Here is a 24,856-nt window from a genome sequence, read left to right on the forward strand (position 1 = left end):
CAAAACCTGGTTGTGGGTGTAATACCTATCTTAATTCTGAAGTAGCGATGGATGTAAATGATATTCTGAGATGTCTGTGGTAACTGTGACGTGCGACGCAAGCACCTGTGATTTCTGTTGGTCACAAAGTCCGAGGTCCTAGATCCACAGCTAGGACTGCTGTGGTCTGCTGCCTACATACATAGTAAAGGAAATCCTGAATTGCTGTGAGATTAGGGAGGATAAAGATGTGTTTCCTATCCAGATTTTAGGTACCCCCTGAATTGTACCCATGAACCCCAGTAGTGAACCCCTGGACATCATGGTCTCTCTGGGCTCTGCCAGTCCTAGCACTTTACTGGTGTCAGACTCTGCAAAAGGTAGGCCATGGCCTTCCAGCTTGAGCCCCAAGCTAGAGTGGGAAAGGGGTGAAGGAACCTCCCAACCCCACGTTAACTGAGCACCTGCCATGTACGGGCTACCACCCTAAACCTACAGTACCCAGGGCTGGGTAAAGTACCCCCTCATCTTAGGGAAGGATTGTTGGAAATAAATCATTTAAAAGTTAAATATATAAACAGAGGTTCAAAACCCTGGCTGAACTCCTGCCAGAAGCCTGCTCTGAAATAGGAATGTCTCAACCACCACCATGTTTTCCTGCCATGTCTTGTCACCCTTTGAGGAAGTGCCATCTTGCACCATCAACCCTGCCCTTTATATGTTCCCTAACCTCTCTGAGCCTTGGTTTCTTTATCAGTGAAGGAGGCTGAGAACTACTCCATAGGATTAAATAACAAGCACGGTTAGGGAGTAGCACACAGTTAGGGAGTGATGTGGGCACTGGCCCCGTTTGGACAAGTCTAGTTGTGGCCTCTGGGTGCTGGAAGGCTTGCATCTGGGGCACTTGTGTACTGAGACTCTCCAGGGCCTTTCTGGACCTAGGCTGGCAGATGGAGAAACACCACTCACCACCTTACAGCCTGCTCAGTGCTGCAGCGTACAGCACTCTGGGAGGTGTCTTCTCAGCGTCACTGAAGGAGGACCTCCATGCCCTGTTAGAGGCCTTGTCTCTAGCTGCTGAAAACTCTTCACGTCCCTCCCCAGCCCTGGAAAAGCCCACTGATGGTTGTGCGCATTCCCTGTTGCTGAATAAGGATCTTGGAGATTGTCTTCTTATGCAAAAAGTTTTGGTTCTCATTTCTGGTTTTATTGCTTATTATCTCAGAAACTCCAGTCTGCTTGCTTAAGCTCACCATGCTTCAGGTTCTTCTCTCTGAAAAGTGGAATAAGAACGTCATCCCTGGGCTTCCCTGGTGGCGCAGTGGTTGAGAGTCCGCCTGCCGATGCAGGGGACGCAGGTTCGTGCCCCGGTCCAGGAAGATCCCACATGCCACGGAGCGGCTGGGCCCGTGAGCCATGGCCGCTGAGCCTGCGCGTCCAGAGCCTGTGCTCCGCAACGGGAGAGGCCACAACAGTGAGAGGCCTGCGTACCGCAAAAAAAAAAAAAAAAAAGAATGTCATCCCTGCTGATGGGGAATCATGTTGCAGTACTTACCAGGAAAATCAAAGCAAAATAAAACCTAATCACGTGGAAAGAAAAAACAGGACTTTCTTAAACAACTTTTGTGTACAAAAGAAAATCAAAACCACAATTACAAGCTATTCATAGAGCAACACTGTATACCAAAACTTATGGAATGTAACCAAAGTTGTACTTAGAAGCAAGTCCACAGGCTTAAATTCTTAATAATCAATGAGAAAGAATGAAAATAAATAAAGCATTCAACACAAGAAATTAAAAAGGAGAAATCTGAGGAAATTAGGAAGCAATAAACCATAAATATGGTAGGAATTCATGTATTAGAAAAATAGAAAAACATTAGAATTTATAAGTGAACCTAAAAGCTGATTCTTTGAAGAAACCAACAAAATGGGCATGCTCTTCTGAGATATAATCAAGAAAATAAGGGAGAAAGCAGAAATACCCAAGATTAAAGATGAGAAATGGAATATAACCATGATTTTGGAATAGATTAAATTAAATTACAAGAGCATAAAACCTACATCTCTAAGCTAAGATATTGGGAAGCTTCTGAAATGTATGGCATCCTAAGGAATCGTATATGATCAGATTTGACTCAAAAAGTTAACTTGGCTAATAGCCATGGAAGCAATTTAAAATCGTGTTTAATGAATTATCAAGACAAAATAGATGAATTTTCAGAGGAGGGTCAAAACAAACTGAGTCAGGGTTTTACTGGAGCAGGTGAGTAGATGGGGCAAAACAATGACCAGGACGTGGTCAAAGGCACAGGGAGATTAGAATGAAGTCAGGTGGTCAAGGCCAAAGGCAAGTGTGTGGGAGGCAAGGGCAGGTGAGCCAGGGTCTGGGACAGATTGGATCTAGAGACCAATCCACAGTTTCCTACTTTTGAGGCTCAGACCTGGCCACCTGGGCCCTGCCTTTCTTTAACTTCATGGTCAGCCTGGTAGCTAGGCCTCACCACCTACTCACCCTTGAGTTCTGTGACTGTCAACGGGACAGGGTTTTTAAAAACTTGAGCACTTGTACTGACGCAACTTTAACAGTAACTTGAGAGAAAGGATTGCCCTCATCACGGTCAAGAAGTTTATTCCTACAAAGCCATTGCGTTGATAACTTCAAGACTTTAGGTGCTTCCCATGGTCTTGAATATGTTATCCTGAGAGGCGACGCCAAGAAGGCTGGGGGCAGAGGGAGATGCCCCGGGAAGCAAATCTTCTTTCTTCTGGGTCACCATCCAAATTTAACTGGCATCCCAGACTCTCCATATTGTCTCTCTGGAACCAGAAGGTCCGAAGATGTTGGGATTTTCAAGGTTCAGTTCCCAAGGACCATTAAATGCATCATTATGCTTTGCTTCATTCATTTAAAGCACAATGTTGGCAAGTACAGCCTTGGGAGTGACGGGCACTAGACTCATGAGTGATAAAATGCTGCATGGAAATATTAGATCTTAACTGACTACTTTTACTATCCCATGGAAGAATTACTCTTATATGATCTGCTCAACCATGGTGGAGAGAGAACGGGAACTAATGGTTATCAAGTTCCCATGATTTGCCACCCATTTTACATTCACTATCCCACATAATGCTCACCATCAACAACCGATACGCAAATAGTATTATCCCTATTCAACAGAATGGGTAAATGAAGGAATTAAATAACTTGCCAGTGGTCTTTCAGCTAGAAAGTGGGAGAGATGAGATTTACACCTTGATTCTAAGGTCCCTGATTTTTCTACTCCATCATCCTACAATTTTTCAGGTAGGCACAAGCCCAGAAATTTTCTGAAATGTTCCACCCTGTTCTCCATGGTGCCTGTCAGGAGCCCCTCAGCAGCCTGTTTGCAGGAACAGATGGGAGCTGGAGAAGCAATCTCCCACTTCCTGCTTCTACAAGGAGGCTACATAGCCTCTGTCCTAGTGTTTCTCCAAAGCTGTCTCTCCAGTCTTTCTCTGTTGCCTGAAATATTGTTTGGAGGCACCAAACTTTTGTTCCATCATGAGAGAAAAGGCCAAGGGAGGAAATAACCCTTTGAAAGAAGACACGTGGATGTATATAGCCAACATAAAAGTGTGGCTGATTTCTAGGAGATGCTTTCCTGGAAGAAGGGCTAGACAGGAAAGTGAATAGGGCTGAAGGCACCAAAACTTTCATCAGAAAGGAATAAGCACAGGGCTTCCCTGGTGGTGCAGTGTTTAAGAATCCACCTGTCAATGCAGGGGACACAGGTTCGAGCCCTGGTCCGGGAAGATCCCACGTGCCGCGGAGCAACTAAGCCCGTGCACCACAACTACTGAGCATGCGCTCTAGAGCCCGTGAGCCACAACTACTGAAGCCTGTGTGCCACAGCTACTGAAGCCCGCGCGCCTATAGCCCGTGCTCCGCAACGAGGGAAGCCACCGCAATGAGAAGCCCGTGCACCGCAACGAAGAGTAGCCCCCGCTCGCCGCAACTAGAGAAAGTCCATGTGCATCAACAAAGACCCAACACAGCCAAAAATAAATAAATTAAAATAAAATAAATTAATTAAAAAAAGAAAAAAGAAAGGAATAAGCACAAACAGGAGAGGCTGATGATTGTCAGGAGAGACTCTTTTCATTTTACAGCCTTGCTACCTTGGGGGAAAGAATCCTCTACTTAGGCTCCTGTTACATTAAACCAAAGCAGTAGGTTGTTGATTTATGTTCATCTGTGACCACTGTGACCTCCAGATTCCCTTCTAATGCATCACCTTCATTTCCTTTCACCCACAGACACTCACCGATGCTTAGGAGTCAGAAAAGAATGGCAAGGAGGTAGGCTATGCGTGACAGTTCTTTCCGCTTCTGTGACGACCACCCTGAACCAGTTGTCAGTGGCACTCCTATCATTCACATTTCCACGTCAAGGAGTTTGGTAATTTATCATCCATGTGTTTTAATCAGAGAAAGAGATGCCTGGAGTGGATTTCATCAATCTTGGGGGAGAAGAGGTTTGACCCCCCGACCCTCCCTGCACCCCCAGCCTGTGTGACTCCCTGATGGATTAAATGAGATAACGTAGGGTAGCAGGAAGTTGTCTTACCAACTCAGAGAGGGAGGCAGTGATGTTACACAAACTCACTGGGCCTCGGCCTCCTCCTCTCTAAACTGGGGACACAGTCACCTACTCGTAGGCGGTTCTGAAGATCATTGAGCAAAGCTCCCAGTGCAGGGCCAGCACACTCTTTGGGCTGAATGGCCTTGGGTTCCTTACCTCTCTCAATTTTTGTTTTTAGAAGTGATTGCTGTCATTCTCTGCAACTATCAAAATTTTTTCTAATTAATTTATTTACTTTTATTGAAGTAGTTTCAGGTGTATAGCAAAGTGATTCAGTTATATATACACACTTTTTTCAGATTCCTTTCCCTTATAGGTTATTATAAAATATTGAATAGAGTTCCCTGTGCTATACTGTAGGTCCCTGTTGGTTATCTATTTTATATATAGAGTGTATATCTGTTAATCCCAACCTCCTAAGCAAATTCTTGCTCTGTTGATGGGGCGAGGCACAGCCTTCATCTACTTCCTATGGCTTCAGACAGTTAATGTCCCTGGGGTCTCTGCAGGCCTAGGTAGATGATGTTGTTTGTCCTGAGGAAGAAACACCACATTGAAAACCGCTTTGTGGCAAGTATGTTACGTAAATGATCTTATGTGAACCTCCAGAAAGTCCAGGAAGGTAGGCATTATGCTCATTTTAGAGACGAAAAGATGGAGTCCCAGAAAGTTGAATGATTTCCCAGTGATCACACATGATCACGAGGGATGTAAATTTGGGTGTGCCTGACGAGTAAATGCCTGGATCGCAGGTGCCGTCATCCCCCCGATCACAAAGGCTCCCCTGCGGGTGGCCATTTGAGGAAGGACACTTTTCTGGGAGAAATGGGGCTGCTTCCATTGTTTTGAAGTTGGTATCTTTGCCTCACTGGCTTCAGGAAATGGAGTTCTTGAAATAACCGATCTCCTCACCTCATCCTGCTGCCTCCCTAAGAAGGATAAGAATTAACGATGTGTGTTACCTTCTCTCTGATTGACATGAAGGCCCACCCTCCTGGCAGAGGTTGTGTCTGTACAGCCTGGACACTGTGTGTATGAGGCTTTGGTTCTATTCCAGGCTCTGTGCTGGGCGCTGCAGACACAACTCTATCTCTCTACGATTCCCAAGCCCACGGCTGTGGCAAACAGGTACAACCAAATACTCCTTGGGAGGTGATTTAAAGTGAGGCCAAGTGTCTGTTCCAGAGCAAGGCCAGCCTTGGTTTAGTTAAGCAAGAGGCAGGGTTTGTCCTGGGCATACGCCACTGTTTTTGTGGGGACCCATTACAGCCAAGTGGAGGGTGGCCCTGAAGTTTGGAAGAAAGCATCTAGGGCCATTTGCTTTTGACTACCTCTTTTAAGCTCCAGGAATCCAGACATTCACTTAACCTCTCTGGATCTCAGAATCTTCATCTATTAATAGACCCAAGGAACCCTTTCAGAGTTGAGGCCTGGATAAAATGATACCGGGAGCTTCTTGGAGCAGTGCTTGGCACATGGTAGGCTGCCCTCAGGTTCCATATGGACTGTTTATCTCGAGCTTATGCCTCTCTGTTCTTCTTCCCATCCAGATGGACTTTAAGAATCCCTGGGTACTTGGATCTTAGGTGCATTCGGTAGCAGTGTGCTTCATTTCTCTTTCCACCAGAGAACAATGCATGTTTGTTGAATTGAAGGCTACCTTGTGATACTTTGCTTCCTGGGCAGGCTTTAGCTGGAACATGACCTCTTTAAATCATCCTGATGGAATGACCGATTTCTGATGATGACCCACTTCTGATGGGATGTCTAATCCCTGATGGAGTGGACAGTGAAGATTTGGCCAATTTCTAATGTGATAGCCAGTTGGTAAGAGGCCAATTCCTGGCGTGAGGGTCAATTTCTGCCTTATAAAAGGGCAACTATCATTTATCGAACATCTACTGTGGACCCGACCCAGTGCAGGAAATGTATGAATTACATGTGATTTAAAGCACTCCAACGATATTAGCATGTAGATGACGGCAATTAAGAGTCGGTTCTAGAGCTTCCCTGATAGCGCAGTGGTTGGGAGTCCGCCAGCCGATGCGGGGGACGCGGGTTCATCCCCCGGTCCGGGAGGATCCCGCATGCCGCGGAGCGGCTGGGCCCGTGAGCCATGGCCACTGAGCCTGCGCGTCCGGAGCCTGTGCTCCGCAACGGGAGAGGCCACGACAGTGAGAGGCCCGCGTACCGCAAAGAACGGAAAAAAAAAAAAAAGAGTCGGTTCTAACATCATATTACGTGGCTCAAATGTCATTTTTGCCACTTTAAGCATATTACTTAACCACTGTGTGTCTCTGTGATGATAACAGAATCTCCTATCATAGGGTTTGGAGGAGGAATTATCTCCTGTCACATAGTAGGTGTCCATTAATATTTAGCTGCCCTTATTTTTATCCATATCTTGCAGACAGGGAAACCAAGGCTTGGGAAGTGACAGTGAGAGAGTCTTCCTTTCCCAAGAGGAAAACTCAAGTTTAAATCTTGTCTTAAATTTTGCCTGAGATCCAATTCTGGATCTCAGAATTGTCCTATATTCATTTTCAGTTCAGGCCAGTTCTTTGCAATGTGAAGACATAAGCCTCTCACTTGTTGGGAGTGATACCTACGGGGACATCCTGGGTACACCATGGCACTGAGACACCAGGTTAAAGGCAGGGCCATGGTAGACCTCTCATAAGTATAGACTGCTGAGACCCCATAGAAAGTCTGCGCTGCTGGGGGGAAGGGTAGAGTTCCCAGTCTCCGGAGGTTTCACAGGCAGAGGCTGAGCCTGATTGATGCCAGCTGGCTGTATAAGAAGTGAGTTATGACCATCCCATTGCTGAACAGCAAGCTCCATGGTAAGAGTGGCTTTCAGCTCTTATGCATTAACTCTTTCAATCTCTACCGCCATGCTCGGAGGCATGCAGGTTGCCTTTTACTTCTGAGGTCAGAGAAGTTCACACCTTGCCTTATGGCACACTTTGGCAAAGGCCAGATTTGAACTTGGGTTTGTTGAACCCTTTAGTCTGTGCTCTTCCTCCTCCTGTGCTGGCTTTCTCCACGAGGATAGGACTGCAGGGCTAGAAGAGGGCCAGGAAAGGATCCTGGCAAGGCATTAGGGGGCAGTTGGCAATAGACAGTTCATGATCTCAGTAAGCAGTTAAGCTGAGCAAAACTCCATAGGAAGTGGGCTTCCCTGGTGGCGCAGTGGTTGAGAGTCCGTCTGCCTATGCAGGGGACACAGGCTCGTGTCCCGGTCCAGGAAGATCCCACATGCCTTGGAACGGCTGGGCCCGTGAGCCATGGCCGCTGAGCCTGCGCGTTCAGAGCCTGTGCTCTGCAACAGGAGAGGCCACAACAGTGAGAGGCCCGTGTACTGCAAAAAAAAAAAAAAAAAAAAAGCTCCATAGGAAGGAGGTGAGATTGGCCATGGTATAGAGGGTTTATAATAAGAGGAGACCTCAGCCAGCCTGAAAGTCAAGGAAAGTTGGATGTGGGCAAGATTGATGACCACAGGCCCCCTGGGATATCTCAGCCCTGAGGCGGCACTGCCCACATGGACAGCAGTAGGAAACTGCTGCATAAACCTGGCTATATCACTCCTACCCCCAGAGAGCCAGGGCAGGGGGGTGGCTCTCACTCTCCCTGACTCCACAGCCAGTATGTTCCTGGTTACCTATATTTGGGTTCCATTTCAATACCAAAGCCCTGGCCTTTACCCATCTTGGGGCAGGGCATCCCTAATTTGGGACAGGAGAATGGATAGTGATCTTGAGCTTCTGATGAAAGCTATAGACTCTTCCCAGGAAAATATGCAACATTTGTGAAGGTATCTAGGCCCCATGGGATTTCTCTATCAATCCCAGAAAAGTCTATAGATCTGGTTATAAGCCTTGCATTAAACTAGTAGGTTGAACCAGTGGGTTGAACAAAAGTCAATGGGTACAAATAATTTCCTGTTCAGTAACAAACATAAAAACAGATAAAATACCTCACACTAAACAAGAAAACTTCACAGTCTTATTGAGAGCAAAAATGAAGCTGTGAATAAATGGAAGGAAAGAATGTGTTCTTGGATGGTAAGAGTCAACGTTTAAAAATGTCAATTCTCCCACTTTAATCATTAAATTCTAAGCAGTCCCAACCAGCAGTCCAAAGCTGGTTTGGCTGCTTAGGTGGGAAAGCTTTCAAAAATGACACTAGGGTTCATTTAGAACAGAGGTTGGCAAACTAGGGCTTGCTGAAGTCCAGACCACCACTGATTTTGCAGATAAAGTTTTATTAGAACACAGCTACACTCAAAACTTGTTTACATATGACCCGTGGCTGCTTTCCAGCTACAAAGGCAGAGCTGAGTAGTCACTGTACAGAGACTGTATGGCCCACAAAAAGCCGAAAATATTTACTGTCTCTTTAACAGAAAGTTTGCAGATTTCTGACCCAGAAAATTAAACACATGAAAATATCCATGTAAACATGAAAAGATGGATATGGGCAGACTAGCCTTACCCATTTTCAAAATGTTTGATAAATACACACTACTTAAATCAGTTCGGTATTGGCACATGAATAGAAAATTGTTCAGTGCTATGAAAGGGTAGAGAAATAGGTCCAAATATTGGTAGAACTTACATCTAGTATAAGATAAGATGACATTTAAAATCAGGAGGAATAGATGGACTATTCAGTAAGCTATTTGATATCTAGAAAAAAGTCTCAGCACTTTGCTTATACCTTATACGAAAGAAATCATAGATGAATACAATATTTAATAATAATCAGTGGAATCATCTAAAAGCTAAAAGGAAACAACGGTACAAAAGGAAGTTGATGTATTTTACTTAAAAAATTTTTTTAAAGCCTTCCCAGTAAATTTACTATAGCAAAGCCAGAAGACACTTGCAAAACAGAATATCCTCACCATGAGGGACAGAGGTTGTAAGCAAAGAGGGCCAATGAATCAATGAGGAAATAATAAAACAATCTAATCAGCAAAGAGCATCAACAAGCAGTTCATACGTACACAAGAAAGAAATGAAAAATATCAAATAAACTGTGGAAAAATGCTCATTCTTCCCCTCATTGAAGAAGCGTAAATTGTAACAACTCTGATCTATCTTAGTTTATTGAATACCTGTCAGATTACGAGCTTGGCAAAGACATAAAAAGTGTCAAGGGTGCGTGGAAACAGACATTTGCATACATAGTTTGGAAAGAGCAATTGCAGTCTCGCTCGAGGGTAATTTGACTGCTCTTATGAGCATCGTAAATTCATCTACACTTTGACCCCTGTTGCCGCTTTTAGAGGTTTATTCTCCAGGTATCCTCAAACACGCAAAGATACTTGGAAAAGATTAAGTGCACATTGTTTGTATTAGTAAAATAACAGGAAACGACCTAAATACCCATCATTAAGGTTTCACTGTGTCAGTGTTTCTCAAACCTGAGTAATGTATCCATTCCATTTAAGGGAAAAAGAAATTCTCAGGAACCCGTTCTATTGAATTTAATTATTTTTATTTTGAGGTTTCTCTAGAATGTGGAACTACTGAACTAAGTATAAACCTCATAGCTTTATAGTTCTAATAATCCTGTAAATATAAAAAATGTATAAATCATATATAAACAAATACAAAACCAATGAAATTCAAGTTAACACTATCAAGTTTATAAGATGTGTGTATTCTGAAACTGAAGGATGGACGTATTAAACAATGGCGTGGTATAGACAGGGATTCGATTTTATATAGAGAATCTATACTTCCGGTTCAATAATACCAATAAAAAGAAGGCCTGCTTACATAAATACAATTTTTTTTTTTTTTTTCGGGTACGCGGGCCTCTCACTGTTGTGGCCTCTCCTGCTGCGGAGCACAGGCTCCGGACGCGCAGGCTCAGCGGCCATGGCTCACGGGCCCAGCCGCTCCGCGGCATGTGGGATCTTCCCAGACCGGGACACGAACCCGCATCCTCTGCATCGGCAGGCGGACTTTCAACCACAGGGCCACCAGGGAAGCCCTAGGCTTTTACATTATATAAATACATTTAGGTTTTGCTTGTTAGTTCAGGCTATTCAGACCCATGAATAATCAAAACCTTCAAATGAGCGGTTTTAATGAGCGGTCGTTGATAATCCTGTGAAGCTATCCAGTTTATTTGAAAGTAAGGTGAGCATCCTGGCTTATTGAAATGTGTGTTAAATAGTAATAAATCTAATTATCACTGGCACTGAGACCAGAAACATTCTTCCTGGGCTATTTACTGCCGTGCTCATTGCTATTGAGTTCACGTGCACATGCGCAGACTGCCGTGGACAGCCTGTTTGAGTTCCGGGTTTGCCTATTCTACGCAGAGGGCTCAATTTCCCCACCACTTTTCTCTTTTCAAGTTAACTTTGAAATCTTTATTTCCACAGACTTCCATGATGTCATTTGATCTTCATTTGCAGTGACCCTGCAACACAAACGATGTGGCTACGTCTTTGAGCAGTTCTTGGTTCAAAGATGGCTATCCAGGTGGTCCAAAAGATGGCTTTGATTCCTTGACCTAGGAGATATCATCAAAATGAAAATGCAAAATCACCAAAGACTGAGCTCCTGACTACCAGGCTCACTGTAATGTGGTGAAATCGGAGAGTTACCCAGAAGGAGCTGGAAGAAAGGGGCGAGGGGAGAAAAAGTAGTCCCAGCTCCAAAATCATAGTTACAGTTACCACCCAGGATGTATTTCCTGGGAGCCTGTGATGTGCCTGTTGAAATCGTGCCCGAACTTTGGAGCCAGGACATACAGGCTTGGATCTGGGCTCAGCCACTTACCAGTCGACTGATTTAGGGCTTGCGGAATGGTGAGTGCCAGAGCTGGCACTGGGACAGATGGCCCCACCGCTCAGGGCCACCCAGCTCCTTCTGCCAGGCTTAATTGACCCCTGCTCCGCACTCATGATGTCACGCAGCATCCCACCGGTCAGGGCCCCCTAAGACGGTGGTCAGGGGCAGTGGAGGGAGAGGTATACCCGGCTCACTTCAAAGATTTGGACCATGCAGCTCTGGGCGGTTAAGTAGATGTTGGCAGAGAGCATTTAAGCATTTAAAACGTTTGCATCAGATGTTTTCATGCACTTCACTGCCAAGAAGTGCAAAGGGTGCTTGGTTTAACTGTGGTTATTTACAGCCCAAAGAAAGTAGCTGGCAGTTCTCTGGAAGCCAGGGGTTTTATTTCTCACTCCTGTTTTCCATTTCTGGGATTTATGGTCCTTGGGTCTGGCAGAACTCGCCTGAAAAGCTGTGAACTCAGTCCTCTCCTGCCTGCCTCGCCCCACTCTCTGGAGGCTCTCGGAAGGCACAGGCTGTGTGCCTTTGCGAGGGGAGGCCCGATTGCTGGTCATGCCGCCAGAGGTGGCTGGTCGGGTAGGCCGTCCTCCTCCACTGTGGGCATTGGGATCACCAGCCCCAAAGCTCTTGACCTAAAAACTGAGATCAACGCAACAACTTGCTGTTGGGTGTTTTTTTTTTTTTTTTTTTCCATCTGCCATTTGACCTTTGATTTTCCTTAAGTAAAATGTGTATTTTCGAAAAGTTGCCCACTTCGGCTCAGGGCTATAATCAACCACTTTTGTCTTGATCCTTTGGCCCTTTAGTATCTGAGAGAGATTTCCTCATCTTGCCTACTCCCCGCCCATGAGGCACAGGAAGCTCAGTTGGGAGCGTGCACTGGCCTGGACAGGGACTGAAGCTGCCCCTCCCTGGACCACGTGCTGGAAACCTTAACTGTTCCTGGCACATTGGAGGTGCTTCATAGGTGACTGCTGAGGGCATGGAGGGGAAAGGGGTCCCCGGTTATCTAGGCCTGTCCACAGAAGTGCAGTTCTGCCTCCCTGCCCAAATTGGTACATTGAGTTCTGCTCATAGACATGTAAAAACAATAATAATATTCATAGTAACCCTCAGTGCAACTGAGCATGTCCTCTGTACCCACCTCTTCTAATGCTCACAACAGCCTTGTAAGGGAGGTACCCTTCTCTTTTTAATTGAAGTATAGTTGATTTACAATATTGTGTTAGTTTCAGTTGTACAGCAAAGTGATTTCAGTTATACTTATAAACATAAACTTAAATATATATATATCCTGTTCAGGTTCTTTCCATTATAGGTTATTACAAGATATTGCATATAGTCCCCTGTGTTATACAGTAGGTTCTTGTTGTTTATCTATTTTATAGATAGTAGTATATATCCGTCAATCCCAAATTCCTAATTTATCCTTCTCTCCTCCCCTCTTCTCCTTTGGTAATCATAAGTTTGTGTTCTATGTCTGTGAGTCTGTTTCTGTTTTGTAAATAAATTTGTATTTTTTTTTAGATACCACACATAAATGATATCATATGATATTTGTCTTTGTCTGACTTACTTCACTTACTGTGATAATCTCTGGGTCCATCCATGTTGCTGTAAATAGCATTATTTCATTCTTTTTTATGACTGGGTAATATTCCATTGTATACACATACCACATCTTTATCCATTCCTCTGTCAATGGACACTTAGGTGGCTTCCATGTCTTGGCTATTGTAAATAGTGCTGCTATGAACATTGGGATGCATGCATCTTTTTGAATTAGAGTTTTCATCTTTTCTGGATGTATGCCCAGGAGTGGGATTGCTGGATCATATGGTAGCTCTATTTTTAGTTTTTTAAGGAACCTCCATAGTGGCTGCACCAATTTACCTTCCCACAAACTGTGTAAGAGGGTTTCCTTTTCCCCACACACTCTCCAGCATTTATTTTTGGTAGACATTTTGATGATGGCCATTCTGACCAGTGTGAGGTGATATCTCATTGTAGTTTTGATTTGCATTTCTCTAATAATTAGTGATGTTGAGCATTTTTTCATGTGCCTTTTGACCATCTACATTTCTTCTTTGGAGACATGTCTATTTAGGTCTTCTGCCCATTCTTTTTTTTTTTTTTTTTGCGATACGCGGGCCTCTCACTGTTGTGGCCTCTCCCGTTGCGGAGCACAGGCTCTGGACGCGCAGGCTCAGTGGCCATGGCTCACGGGCCCAGCCACTCCGCACCATGTGGGATCTTCCCGGACCGGGGCACGAACCCGTGTCCCCTGCATCGGCAGGCGGACTCTCAACCACTGTGCCACCAGGGAAGCCCTCTGCCCATTCTTTGATTGGGTTGTTTGTTTTTTGTATATTGAGCTGTATGATTTGTTTGTATATTTTGGAAATTAATCTCTTGTTGGTTGCATCTATTGCAGGTATTTTCTCCTGTACCATAGGTTGTCTTTTAGTTTTGTTTATGGTTTCCTTTGCTGTGCAAAGCATTATAAGTTTGATTAGGTCTCCTTTGTTTATTTTTGCTTTTATTTCTTTTGCTTGGGAGACTGATCTAAGAAAATATTGCTACGATTTATGCCAGAATGTTTTGGCTATGTTCTCTTCAGGAATTTTAAGGTGTCACGTCTTATATTTTAGTTTTTAAGCCATTTTGAGTTTATTTTTGCGTATGGTGTGAAGGTGTGTTCTAACTTCATTGATTTACATGTGGCTGTCCAGCTTTCCCAACACCACTTGCTGAAGAGACTATCTTTTCCCCATTGTATAATCTTGCCTCCTCTGTCGAAGATTAATTGACTGTAGGTGTGTGGGTTTATTTCTGGGCTCAGTATTCTGTTTCGTTGATTCATATGTCTGTTTTTGTGCCAATACTATACTGTTTTGATTACTGTAGCTTTGTAGCATTGTCTGAAGTCTGGGAGGGTTATCCCTGTAAAGGAGGTACTCTTATTACTCCCATTTTACAGATGAAGAAATAGAGGCACAGAGCGGTTAAGTAGTTTGTACAAGGTCACAAAGCTAGTTAGTTGCAGATGTCAACTCAGTTCCAGTTGACTCCCTGCATTTGTGGCCACTATGAGATGCCATCTTATTTCACATCATTTGAGTCCCTTTGGCATTAAATGATCTCATTGTAGGACCCAGCAGGGGTTCTGCTCTCACCCCTGTTGGAGTAGCTTCTCTGGCTTCCCAGTCAGGTGCTCTCTCTCCTCTGAACCTCCTACCTGGAGACCTCACTTGCCCGAGATCTCTTCCTGGTACTTTTCATGGACACATGTCTTGTCTCTCCCCTGCACTGTCAGCAACCTGTGGTAGGTAGAGGCCTACTCTGGGGGCAGCAGTCACACCTAGCAAAATCCTCCACTAGTAATCCTGAAGCTGGTTATTCCCTCCTCTTTTTATCAGCCACACCAGAAGTTGATCATTCTCATTTGCCTTTTCAAAGAACCTGCCATTGACTTTCTTGATCCTCTCTAAATTATGCTGATTATCTTATCAGTAGTGGCTTTACTCTTTTCTTTTTCTTTCTCCTACTGTCTTTGGGTTCATTTTACTCTTCTTTTTCCAGTTTAGGAAGATGGATGTTTTAGCATATTCATGTTTGCCCTTTCTTCACTTAGGGCTGAATCCTGCATGTTTTGATGGGTATATTTTTTATGTCACTGAATTCGAAATATTTTCTGTTTGTATCATGATTTCTTTTTTTTGACTCACGGGTTATTTAGAAGTGTGTTTCTTGACTTCCAAATAAGTGGGGGATTTTTCGGGTTTATCTTTCGATGATTGATTTCTCCTTAAATGCTAATACTTTTACATCTAAACAGAAACACCCTCCCGTTTATCATTCCCGACCCTGGGGCAGGAGCTTCCCCCTGTTTATTGCAGCTCCTTACACCCTCCCTGCTCAGGCAGTGTCAGTGTCTCCATCCCACAGATGCCTGCTGTCACACAGCTATGATGTGTGAGTTGGAACTGTGGAGGCAGTGAGAGGAAGGCAGTCCAGTGAAACCCAGCTCTTCGTGGTTCTGAAGCTCAGCTCTGCCACCGTCTCGTCTCCAGTTCACAGTCACAGGGGACGTGAACAAGTGAGGGCTTCAATGTTGGCAGAGGGATGGGGAGGTCCACGTCATCGTCACTCGGGTGGGTACCAGCGTCTGCTGCCCGGCAGTTACCCTTTTACTTCCTGTCTTGCGCTCATTTTCACTAATTAAAGTGCTCCCTCCAGACCGCCTGGGTGACTTCTGACAAACTCACGTTGTGATCACCAGCTCTCCTCATTTCAGCCACCCACAGGAAGGAGCAAGGCTTCCACAGTCAGAGCAGCGGAAAATGAGTTCTAAAAATGCAAAAATAGCTTGGAGGGAAGGAGCTGCCTTGGGCTATGAGGGTCATGTCATCTGGGCAGCCTGTGGTTGTCAGTGCTTGCCTCCCACACACCACCTGATGAGCAGACCTGCCGGCAAGCGGCTCCCTTATGATCCCATCATAAAACAAGTCCATCCGGGTGGTTCATCCTTAGCAAAAAATTAGGAGGAAAATGAGGACTCTGGTCATTATGGGCACATGGGTTTTCATTATTGTCTTGTCCCCCGGCCCCCCGGCCTGCTTTTTTTTCTCTGCCCTCCTGGAGGTAATCTCTTTGCTGTCAGATTATTCAGGGCAGCTGAAGAGAGAATTTGCTTCTGCACAGGTCCTTTCCAGAGATCATCAGTAAATAATAAACTCAGGAGTTTCTAGAGCCTTCTGTTTAATGATGAGGGCGTTTGAGCTTGAAGTAGTGAGAGGGTAAATTCTATAAAGAGAAATGCAGAGAAGATATGGTCCAGATATTCTGAGTGTTAGGGATCTAACCTGCTAGGTGTTTGTTAGTTCTTTAAAAGCCTTTAAATGATGGAGTTAAATACTGTATTCACAATTGGCCAGGAGCTGGGGCAGGCTTGGGGCAGCTGATCCCAGCCACAGGGCTATCCCCAGGGAAGATGGCCCTGAATGCCGTGGAATCTTCACTCACCTGACATGAGCTAGATGGCCAGTTTAGTCTGTGGTGTTGTTTAGTATGTGTATGGGGCAGGAAGGACTGTTCATTGTTTATTAAAATAACATTTTTTCCTTATACAAAAGCAATGCATGTTCACTCTGGATAGCCCTCCTATAATCTAATCATTTATAGATAATCACTTTAACTTTCTTGAGTACATTTTTTCAAATGTTTCTTAAGGAAAACATATACTTGTAAAAAAATGGATCTTACAGTATGCATTTTCTTTGAATCTTACATTTTCAAGTAAGTATATACTGGAGACATATTTCTGCATCGATGAATATTCTGGTATAGTGTGTTAATGGCTGCATTGTATTTCATTGTCTGAAGGTACCACAATTTATTTAACCAATATTTTTGGTTGGGTTCTTTTTCTTTCTGCTATACACAGTGCTTCAATAAACGACCTTTGAGATAATTTGATAGGCACATCTTTCTTTCTTTCTTTTTTTTTTTTTGCGGTACGCGGGCCTCTCACTGTTGTGGCCTCTCCCATTGCGGAGCACAGGCTCCGGACGCGCAGGCTCAGCAGCCATGGCTCACGGACCCAGCCGCTCCGCAGCATGTGGGATCTTCCCGGACCAGGGCACGAACCCGTGTCCCCTGCATCGGCAGGCAGACTCTCAACCACTGCGCCACCAGGGAAGCCCGATAGGCACATCTTTAATCTTTCTAACCCTGGGATAAATCCCTAGAAGAACTGTTGGGTCCAGTGCTGGGCCCTTCTTTCTAATGCTTTTGCTCTGCAGTGCCTAAGAGCATTGCACTAGAACTGCACGCATTATGCTCTGACTCCCATAGTGAAGCCGAATCCGGCCTCTGCACACCAATAACGAATTAAATTTCGGAGACAGAGTTTTGGGTGAAGTAGAAAAGAATAGCTTTATTGCTTTGCCAGGCAAAGGGGGCCACAGCAGGCTAATGCCCTCCCAACTGTGTGTCCCGACCTGGAGTGGGTAGTGAGGAGTTTTACAGTAAGGGTTCAGAGAGGGTGTGATCAGCTCGTGAACATTCTTCTGATTGGCTGGTGGGGAGGTAAGTGGGAGTCAGCATCATCAACCTTCTGGTTCCAACTGGTCTGGGGTCTACGTGCTTGTGGGCAGCATACCATTACTTCTTCCACCTGCAGGGGGTTTCAGTATCTGCGGAAGAGCTCAAAGATATTGTTGTGTGTATCCCTTGAGGGGGAGCCAGGACCGTGCCCCAAGGCCGCACTATTGTTTCTTTTAACTGTTACTCCCCTGCCTCTCCATCCCCTCCCTTCTCTGGTTAGCAACTGTTTGAACCTGCCTGTTGGAACTCAGGGAAGGTCATGGAGGCTGAATGAAGCCTATTTCCTGCAAACAGGAAATGGGGGACACAGAAAAGGCTTTTGTGCCCAGAAGCCCCACAGGGTCCTGCTTGGTATCAACAGTTCAAACGTGAGGGCTCTCTATGTCTTTTATTCCCAATACAGGACACAACAGAGAAACTAGGTGAATATTCCCAGGCCTGGTGGTCATGCATGTCCTGAGCACAGCTTCACAATAGCACCTAACACTCTAAATGAGAAACATTTGCTTACTCTTCTGTCTGGACTAGAAGCCACTGGAGTGAAAGATTCTCATCAATTGTTACAACCCCAATACCCAGTACCTAGTGGGAGCTCAGTAAATATTATTTCATTCATTCACTTAGTAAATCTTTACTGAGTGCCAACTCTGCTGGGTGTTCTTCTCCGCACCAGGGAAGCCTCAGTGAGAGAAACAGATTGACAACCCTGTTCTGGTGGAGCTTTTGTGGACCTGAGCTATGTGGCCCGTGACTGCCCGCTCGCTGCCAGTGGTTTCTCCGCCCTTCCAGGCCCAGCTTCTCTCTGAAGTCTTCCCTGACCCCCTGTGCCTCCTGTGAACTCAACAGCAGTGAATGCCCACATGATTTATTTGACACTTTGTTTGTGTAGTATGAATTGTTTTCTGCATTTTTACGGCTCTTCGCCTTCCCGGCTTGACCGAGGACACCTTGACGGGCGAGGACACCATGAAAATGGAGGCCATGGTTTCTGCATCTGTGGGTTCATGGCTCCAAACACTGCCTTGCCCAGAGCTGCTTCACAGGGTGGTGCTCTGCCCACCCAGCCAATCCCATCCAGGCCCAGCCAGGCACCGTGCTTCACAGCTGCTGGTTACCCCTCCTCTACACTTGGCTCCCCAGCACTAACGCTTGAATTGCATTTTCCACCTCTGAACTTACAAGGACAACTATAGCAAAGATGACTGGGAAAGGCCAGATTCTCTCAATGAAATGGAAAGCGTATCAAACTTATTAGAAGCAAACGAGTAAAAAGTGAATTCTGATCAACTACACGTGATGCCTAAGGAATCCTCGCTGTCAGCCTGAAGTTCTCTTAGACAGTCAGGGCTGGAGCTGGGTCTCTGGTCATAGCTGTGTTCTGGGCCTGTTCTGTCCTAGCACTTCTCTGCCAACTGCTGACTTTTCCTTCATTCTTTGCCAGGATGTCCTCTCCTGATCTGTTCCAGGCCATCCCGGGCTGACTGACTGGTTTCTTATCAGAGAGCTCTCATACACGTCGTCAGGTTCTCCGTCTTTCCCTAAGCACCTGGTCAATGTTAAAAGCATTGTTTAAATGCTTAAACATTTAAAGCAAGGCTCTTAGAGAGCCTAAGAGTTCTACCAGTGTTTCTATTGCACCAGTTATTTGTGTTTCTGTTGGTACCACGCGGAAGTTTGCAAATATAAGAAATGGGAGAGGCACCCTCTGCTCAGTGGAAACAGGCCCTGCTAGTGTCCTGAGCAGAAGAGGCCTGCCCTGCACTGCTGACAGGGCCTACCTACAAAACCTCATCCTGTCTGCAGTGGGAAGGGTTTTCTCAGCCTCCCCTTCATTGAGAGGAGAGAAAAAAAACACTCAAATCTTATGGCTTGAAGCTACTCAACCCTAGAATCCTCATCTACCCACTGCCCACACAGCCCTTTTTCCTGTGCCCTTTCATCCAATATCAAATGTCCACCTGGCTATAGCTGCCAGTGTTTGGAATGGCTGACTTGCCCCTCTGCTGGAGTTTGACTGTTTGCTGATTTACGTGTGGACTCTCCTGGAATCCAGTCCAGATTTGATTGTGATTATGAAAGCTTGTAGCTCCATCTCAGGGGAAATGGTTGAAACTGGAGGGAAATGAATCAACCATGAGAAGTTGCTGGGATAGGTGGAGAAATTCCCCTGCAAAGGGTCAACTAAGAAGCTTAATTTGGGGTAGCAAAGGGAGAGAGGAAGGACAGAAGACAAAAGTGGAACCTACCCCCCTGCCCCTGACCCCATCCTCCTTTGGATCAATGTTAGGAGATGCTCAGACCGGCTCTCCTATGATAGACTTTGCATCTGTGTTTGGCTTATTTTCTCAACGAGGTGGTAAGCACAGAAGCACCGAACTAACTTCTGCTGGTGGATTGTTCAATTAAAGAATTGGGAATTCGAATCTGGAGCTGTCCAATGCATAGTGTTTGTCACTAAGGTCTAGGGGAGATGGTTGAGGCAGAACTGACCCATTTTTTACCAACATGGAACCAAGTGTGATGCAATATACAGCTGGGAGCATTAGACAATTAAAAGTGACTTTTCAATCCAGGATTGCAAGCTGACAACAGCTTGAGGAGCTCTATGTAATGAGTATGTTGTCTCCAATAGGGGCCCTTGATGACTGATAGGTGAAAAGCTGTGCCACAGCCTAGAGTTATTACGCTCTATCGCAGAAGAGGGCGAGAGTGACAGCACGGTGATCTATTAGTGCTGTCTGTGGGGTTAATGGTGAGTTTTCCTGCTGCTGGTGGCCTATAAAGACAGCAACGAAAAGGGAAATGGTGTGGGGGAAAAATCAGTAGTATTAGCAGAGTTATGATAATAAATGTAATCGTTTATTTCTGGGATGGTTTTTATTGAACTGGTTATGAACTTGATACTTTTTCCTTTTAGTTTATAAGTTGGAGAAAATGAGAATTTGGGAAAAAAAATCCAACTTTCTGATAGACACAGCAGCCATGTTGGGTCAAATAAAGCTGGAGTTTTCATAGTCTTTGTAAAGGAGGACTGAGAAATGATGTCTGTGCAGACAGAGGAGCTCTGGGGATGCTGGGGGGAAGAGTGTGATCTTTGATGTCAGAAAGACCTGTTTCTGCATCCTGGTTCTGCCTGTTATTAGTTGCATGACCATTGGCCAGTTACTTCATCTGTAAAACAGCATAAGTATCTCCCTAGCCAGAGTGGTTATGAGGCTCAAGTACCATCATGCATATTTGTACAGGTGTTTAGCACAGCTCCTGGCAGGAAACAGCTACTCAGTAAATAAGGCATGGCTCTGGTTTGCTGATGCCATCACCATCTTGGAATTCATATTTTGTTATAGTCACACAGTCAATGGCCTCTCAGCCACAGGCCAAGAAAGAATTGTGTGATGTATTTGACTTTTTAAGTCTGTTGATTAACAATAATCACTTAAGTCTCAATTTTAAGGAGCAAGCTCAAATCTCTAAAAGATATAGAAAGTTCCTCCAAAAGATAATAATAAGCCTTGGAAATGCCCAAGCAGAAGTGGAAGGATCAGCTACCATGGACACTGTAGAAAAGATTACCTGGGTGGATGGAAAGGAGGAATGAGTCTATTTTTTTTTTTTTCCCAAAGTGAGGTTCAAATAGTTAATTTTAAAAAGCTAGAAAAAATTCTGAGGAAGAATATGTTGTTTTTCAGGTTTAGCTTTTTAAATGGTCCAGTGCATATAAGTTTGATTATTCTTGATTATTTGCTAGGGAGGAATTAATACATACCTACTTTGCAGCAGATATATTCGTATACATTATTTTCACAATTCAGTGACATGAGGTATTTTATCCACATCTTACAGATGAGGAGATTGAGAATAAAATATTTAACGTAGACTAAAGTTGTACTGCTAGAGTGAGGCCAGGGTTCACGTTCCAGTCTCACGGTCCTCCTGCTGCCTCATGGAAGGGAGAGGATATGGGCACCTGGAAAACCGTCCTTGAATCTTCTTCCCCTTCTTCCGCTCCCAGGCCCAGTGGGTGCCCTTCCTTAGGCTCTGACAGCAGTTGGGTCTCTGCCATCACCCTGAGACAGGAAGGGGGCAGGACACAACCTTTAAAAGAATGACAGTCATTGAGGACACGACATAAACTGGTTAAAACCAACTGGGTCCAAGATGGCAGACTTCCCCTAGACTTTGTGTCTCAGTATACACTTATTGTAATACATTAGCGTATGCTAAATGACACACCCACAGGCACCATGACAGTTCTGAGGCCGACCACAAAAGACCAAAATTGGGTGGTGGCTTAATTCCTGGAAATCCCCACCCCTTCCCCCAAATAGCTGGAATACTCTTCCCACTTGTTAGCCTATGAAATTACACAGCCCTATAAAAACTGACAGCCCCATACCCTGGCACCTCTTGTCTTCTGAGATGGCCCACACTCTGTCTGTGGAGTGTGTATCTCCCTGAATAAACCTTCTTTCACTTTACTGTGGCTCACTCTTTAATTCTTTCCTGTGTGAAGCCAAGAAGCCACACTTGGTGGCCATCCCAGGGACTCGCCTGAGACCTGGGATGGGACCCTCCTCTTGCGCCCCGCTCTCTTTTGCACAACAACCCCACTTAATTCAACTGTACTGTGCTCATCTCTTCACTAGTCTTTATCTCTAGAGTGAATTCCAAAATGGCAAAAAACTGTGTGCTGTTCACCTCTGAACCTCCAGGACCTTCCTGTGGGTAGCTGGCACATCATGGGTGCCTAGGAAATGTATGAATGAATATTGGAAGATAGTACCCACGTGGCCGGCTTCCAGTCTTTTCCTTTGAGCCACAGTGGGTCTCAGCCTCATCTATTCAGGGTCCTGTTTGGGCTCATGCTTACCCGAACTCCATCTTCTTTCCCTCATCTGTGGGTCTTTTTCCATCAAGACAAAAGCCCTCCCAGCCCCCGACTCCTTTGGTCCCCTAGGATGCTCAGCTTCGCCAACCCCAGCTTCCCTCTGGTTGTTTCCACTCTGTCTGAAGTTCTGCCCTCTTCATAAGCTTCCAGAACCCCACCTGCAGCTCTAATTCTTGGCTGTGTCTGCTCATCCCCCCGTCTGTGAGGATACTGCTCAATATACCCTCAAATCAGTGCTCTCCCAGGGACTGGAGCTCTGTGAATCCACACAGGTGAGGCAACATCCAAGGTTTGCTATAAGAATGAGATGATTGCAAGGTGTGTAACACAGATATATGCAGTTGTTGTTGAACTTGAGTTCACGTGCCCTGAAGCACAGTGAGGCCAAATAAACCAAAACATCGAAGTTTTGGAGCAGAGAATGGTTTATTGCAAGGGCAAAGCAAGGAGTATGGGCGGCTCATGCACAAAAGACCCATACTCCTTGAAGATTTTCAGGGCAGAGTTTTAATAGGGAAAATTTGGGGGATGGGCTGCAAGGTGTGTGACTTTCTTCTGATTGGTTGGTGGGGAGGTAACAGGGTGGTGTTCCAGGAATCCTGTGCTCAGCCTGGCTGGGGTCCTTAGTTCTTGTAGAAACACTCAAAGATATGTTGTTATGTATAACCCTTGAGGAGAAACCAAGACTCTGCTTTACTGCCGCACTATTGTTTCTTGACTACTTTTCCTTTGTTTCTGCATTCCCTCACTTGCCTAACGAGTAACTGTTTGAATCTGCCCTTTGAAACTCAGGGAAGGTCTAGGAGGCTGAAGCCCTTTTTCTTACAAACAATAATTGGCAGACAAGGAAAGGCTTTTGTACCCGGGAGGGCTGCACAGGGTCCTGCTCAGTAATTGGGGAGATTTCAGTCTACTTCTGTCACCTACCAGCTATGGGACACCTAATTCTCTTAGCCTCTTTCCCCTTATCTCTACAATAGGGCTAAAGATACGTATTACATAGTAAGTTAATCGAAGCTCAGGTTTGTTTCTGGCACTGTGAGGATGCTGTGTGTGAAAGAGAGTGTCACTGAAATGAAATGGAGATGGAGGCTGGCCGACCTCGCACATCCTCAACTCTACAACATACACAGCGATTCTAGGGATGACATAGACATGCTATTTCTTTGTGGAAAATGGATCTCCAAAAGAAAAGAAGATGCTTCTGTTAACAACAGGATAGGACAAGAGGTGAAGCTGTGTGAGAAGCTGAGGGCTCTCTTCGAGTAGAGACGCACTGAATGGGGGGAGTTTTGCCCTATAGTGGCATTTGTCAGTTTGGGTTTATTCCCCCCGCTTAGGGCAAATCCCTCACAGATGTCAAGATACTACTAAAAATGAACGATGAAGAAAAGATAGACAATACGAAAGAATCAAAAGCTTGGGGAAGTTTCATTTGTTCCTTTGTTTTGAAAGATTAATTTCTTCATGCCAAGGTTGATGTTCCTCCTTTCTCAAGTTTGCCATTAGTATTCTGAGTGAAAAGTTAAACACTTGAAACGGATAAAGATTACTTGCCAATGTTTCCCCATGAATCAGATTGAAAATGCAAACTGTGTCATGAGGCAGAGACATTCATTTTATTTAGTAGGGAATGGGGAGAGGAAATTGCTAGCCTTTGCACTGCAGCCCCAGGTGCTGGTAGGTCATACTGGCAAATTCCTCAGTCCCCTTTCCCTGAACCCACCCTGACTCCGGTTCTCCAATTCCAGCCACTTCTTTCTTTCCTCTTCCCTTTTCCAAGCTGCCCCAGCATCCTGCCACCCCTATGTCCTTTAGTAGCACTTCTGAATGCTTCAGAGAGGAAGACTCCAGGAATCTGTCCGGTGAGAGGTAGAGCCTTGCTCATTTTGATCTACTGAATTTAGCCAGCATTCTGCTCTAGAGACGGAAGAGAGCTTAGAGGTAAATTATCAAGCTCTTCAACTTAACAGCTGTTTGGCCTTCAGCAAGTTGCTAAACTCTTCAGGATTTAACTTACTTCTTATTATTTTTATATAAAATGCAGATCTAACTACCTATTGGCTGATTCATTTAACTAACTGTAACCCCCTCTGTTGTTCACCACCCTCCACCTGCCTGGATTTAGTGTCAGGCAGGACATTTCCCCCCAGCTGTTTGGAGATAACAAGTCTCTTAGGAGTGCTGCAGTGACAAAACACTTTAACTGGAGCAGCTGCAGGGGAGCAAGTACAGTCCAGACTCCCAGCAGGTGGGCGTCCAGAGAGAGGATTGTAAGCATTGTTCTGTGCCCAAGGGTTGGGGAGTTACTCAGGAATGTTAATCCTTTTCTGTGATCTTTCTTCTGACCTTATTTGAGGGCTCTAGGCTCCTCTCCTGTAGCTGGCTTTTTTTTTTTTTTTTTTTTTTTTTTCTTTTTTGCCCTTCTTTTTTTTCTTT

The 24,856-nt window shown here is 45.0% G+C and overlaps 1 protein-coding gene across 1 annotated transcript in view; it reads left to right on the plus strand.

Moving 5' to 3' along the window:
- Positions 1–271: 271 nt before the first annotated feature.
- Positions 272–24,856, plus strand: part of CLSTN2 (calsyntenin 2) — a 511,540-nt gene continuing 486,955 nt past the window's right edge. Inside the window, exon 1 of the mRNA XM_024769029.1 lies at positions 272–359. Within this exon, the coding sequence (XP_024624797.1) occupies positions 272–359 (88 nt within the window). The remainder of the gene's footprint in view (positions 360–24,856) is intronic.

The sequence above is a fragment of the Neophocaena asiaeorientalis genome, unplaced genomic scaffold (assembly GCF_003031525.2).
Source record: "Neophocaena asiaeorientalis asiaeorientalis breed wild unplaced genomic scaffold, Neophocaena_asiaeorientalis_V1.1 scaffold118, whole genome shotgun sequence".
In the NCBI taxonomy this organism is placed as follows: domain Eukaryota; kingdom Metazoa; phylum Chordata; class Mammalia; order Artiodactyla; family Phocoenidae; genus Neophocaena; species Neophocaena asiaeorientalis.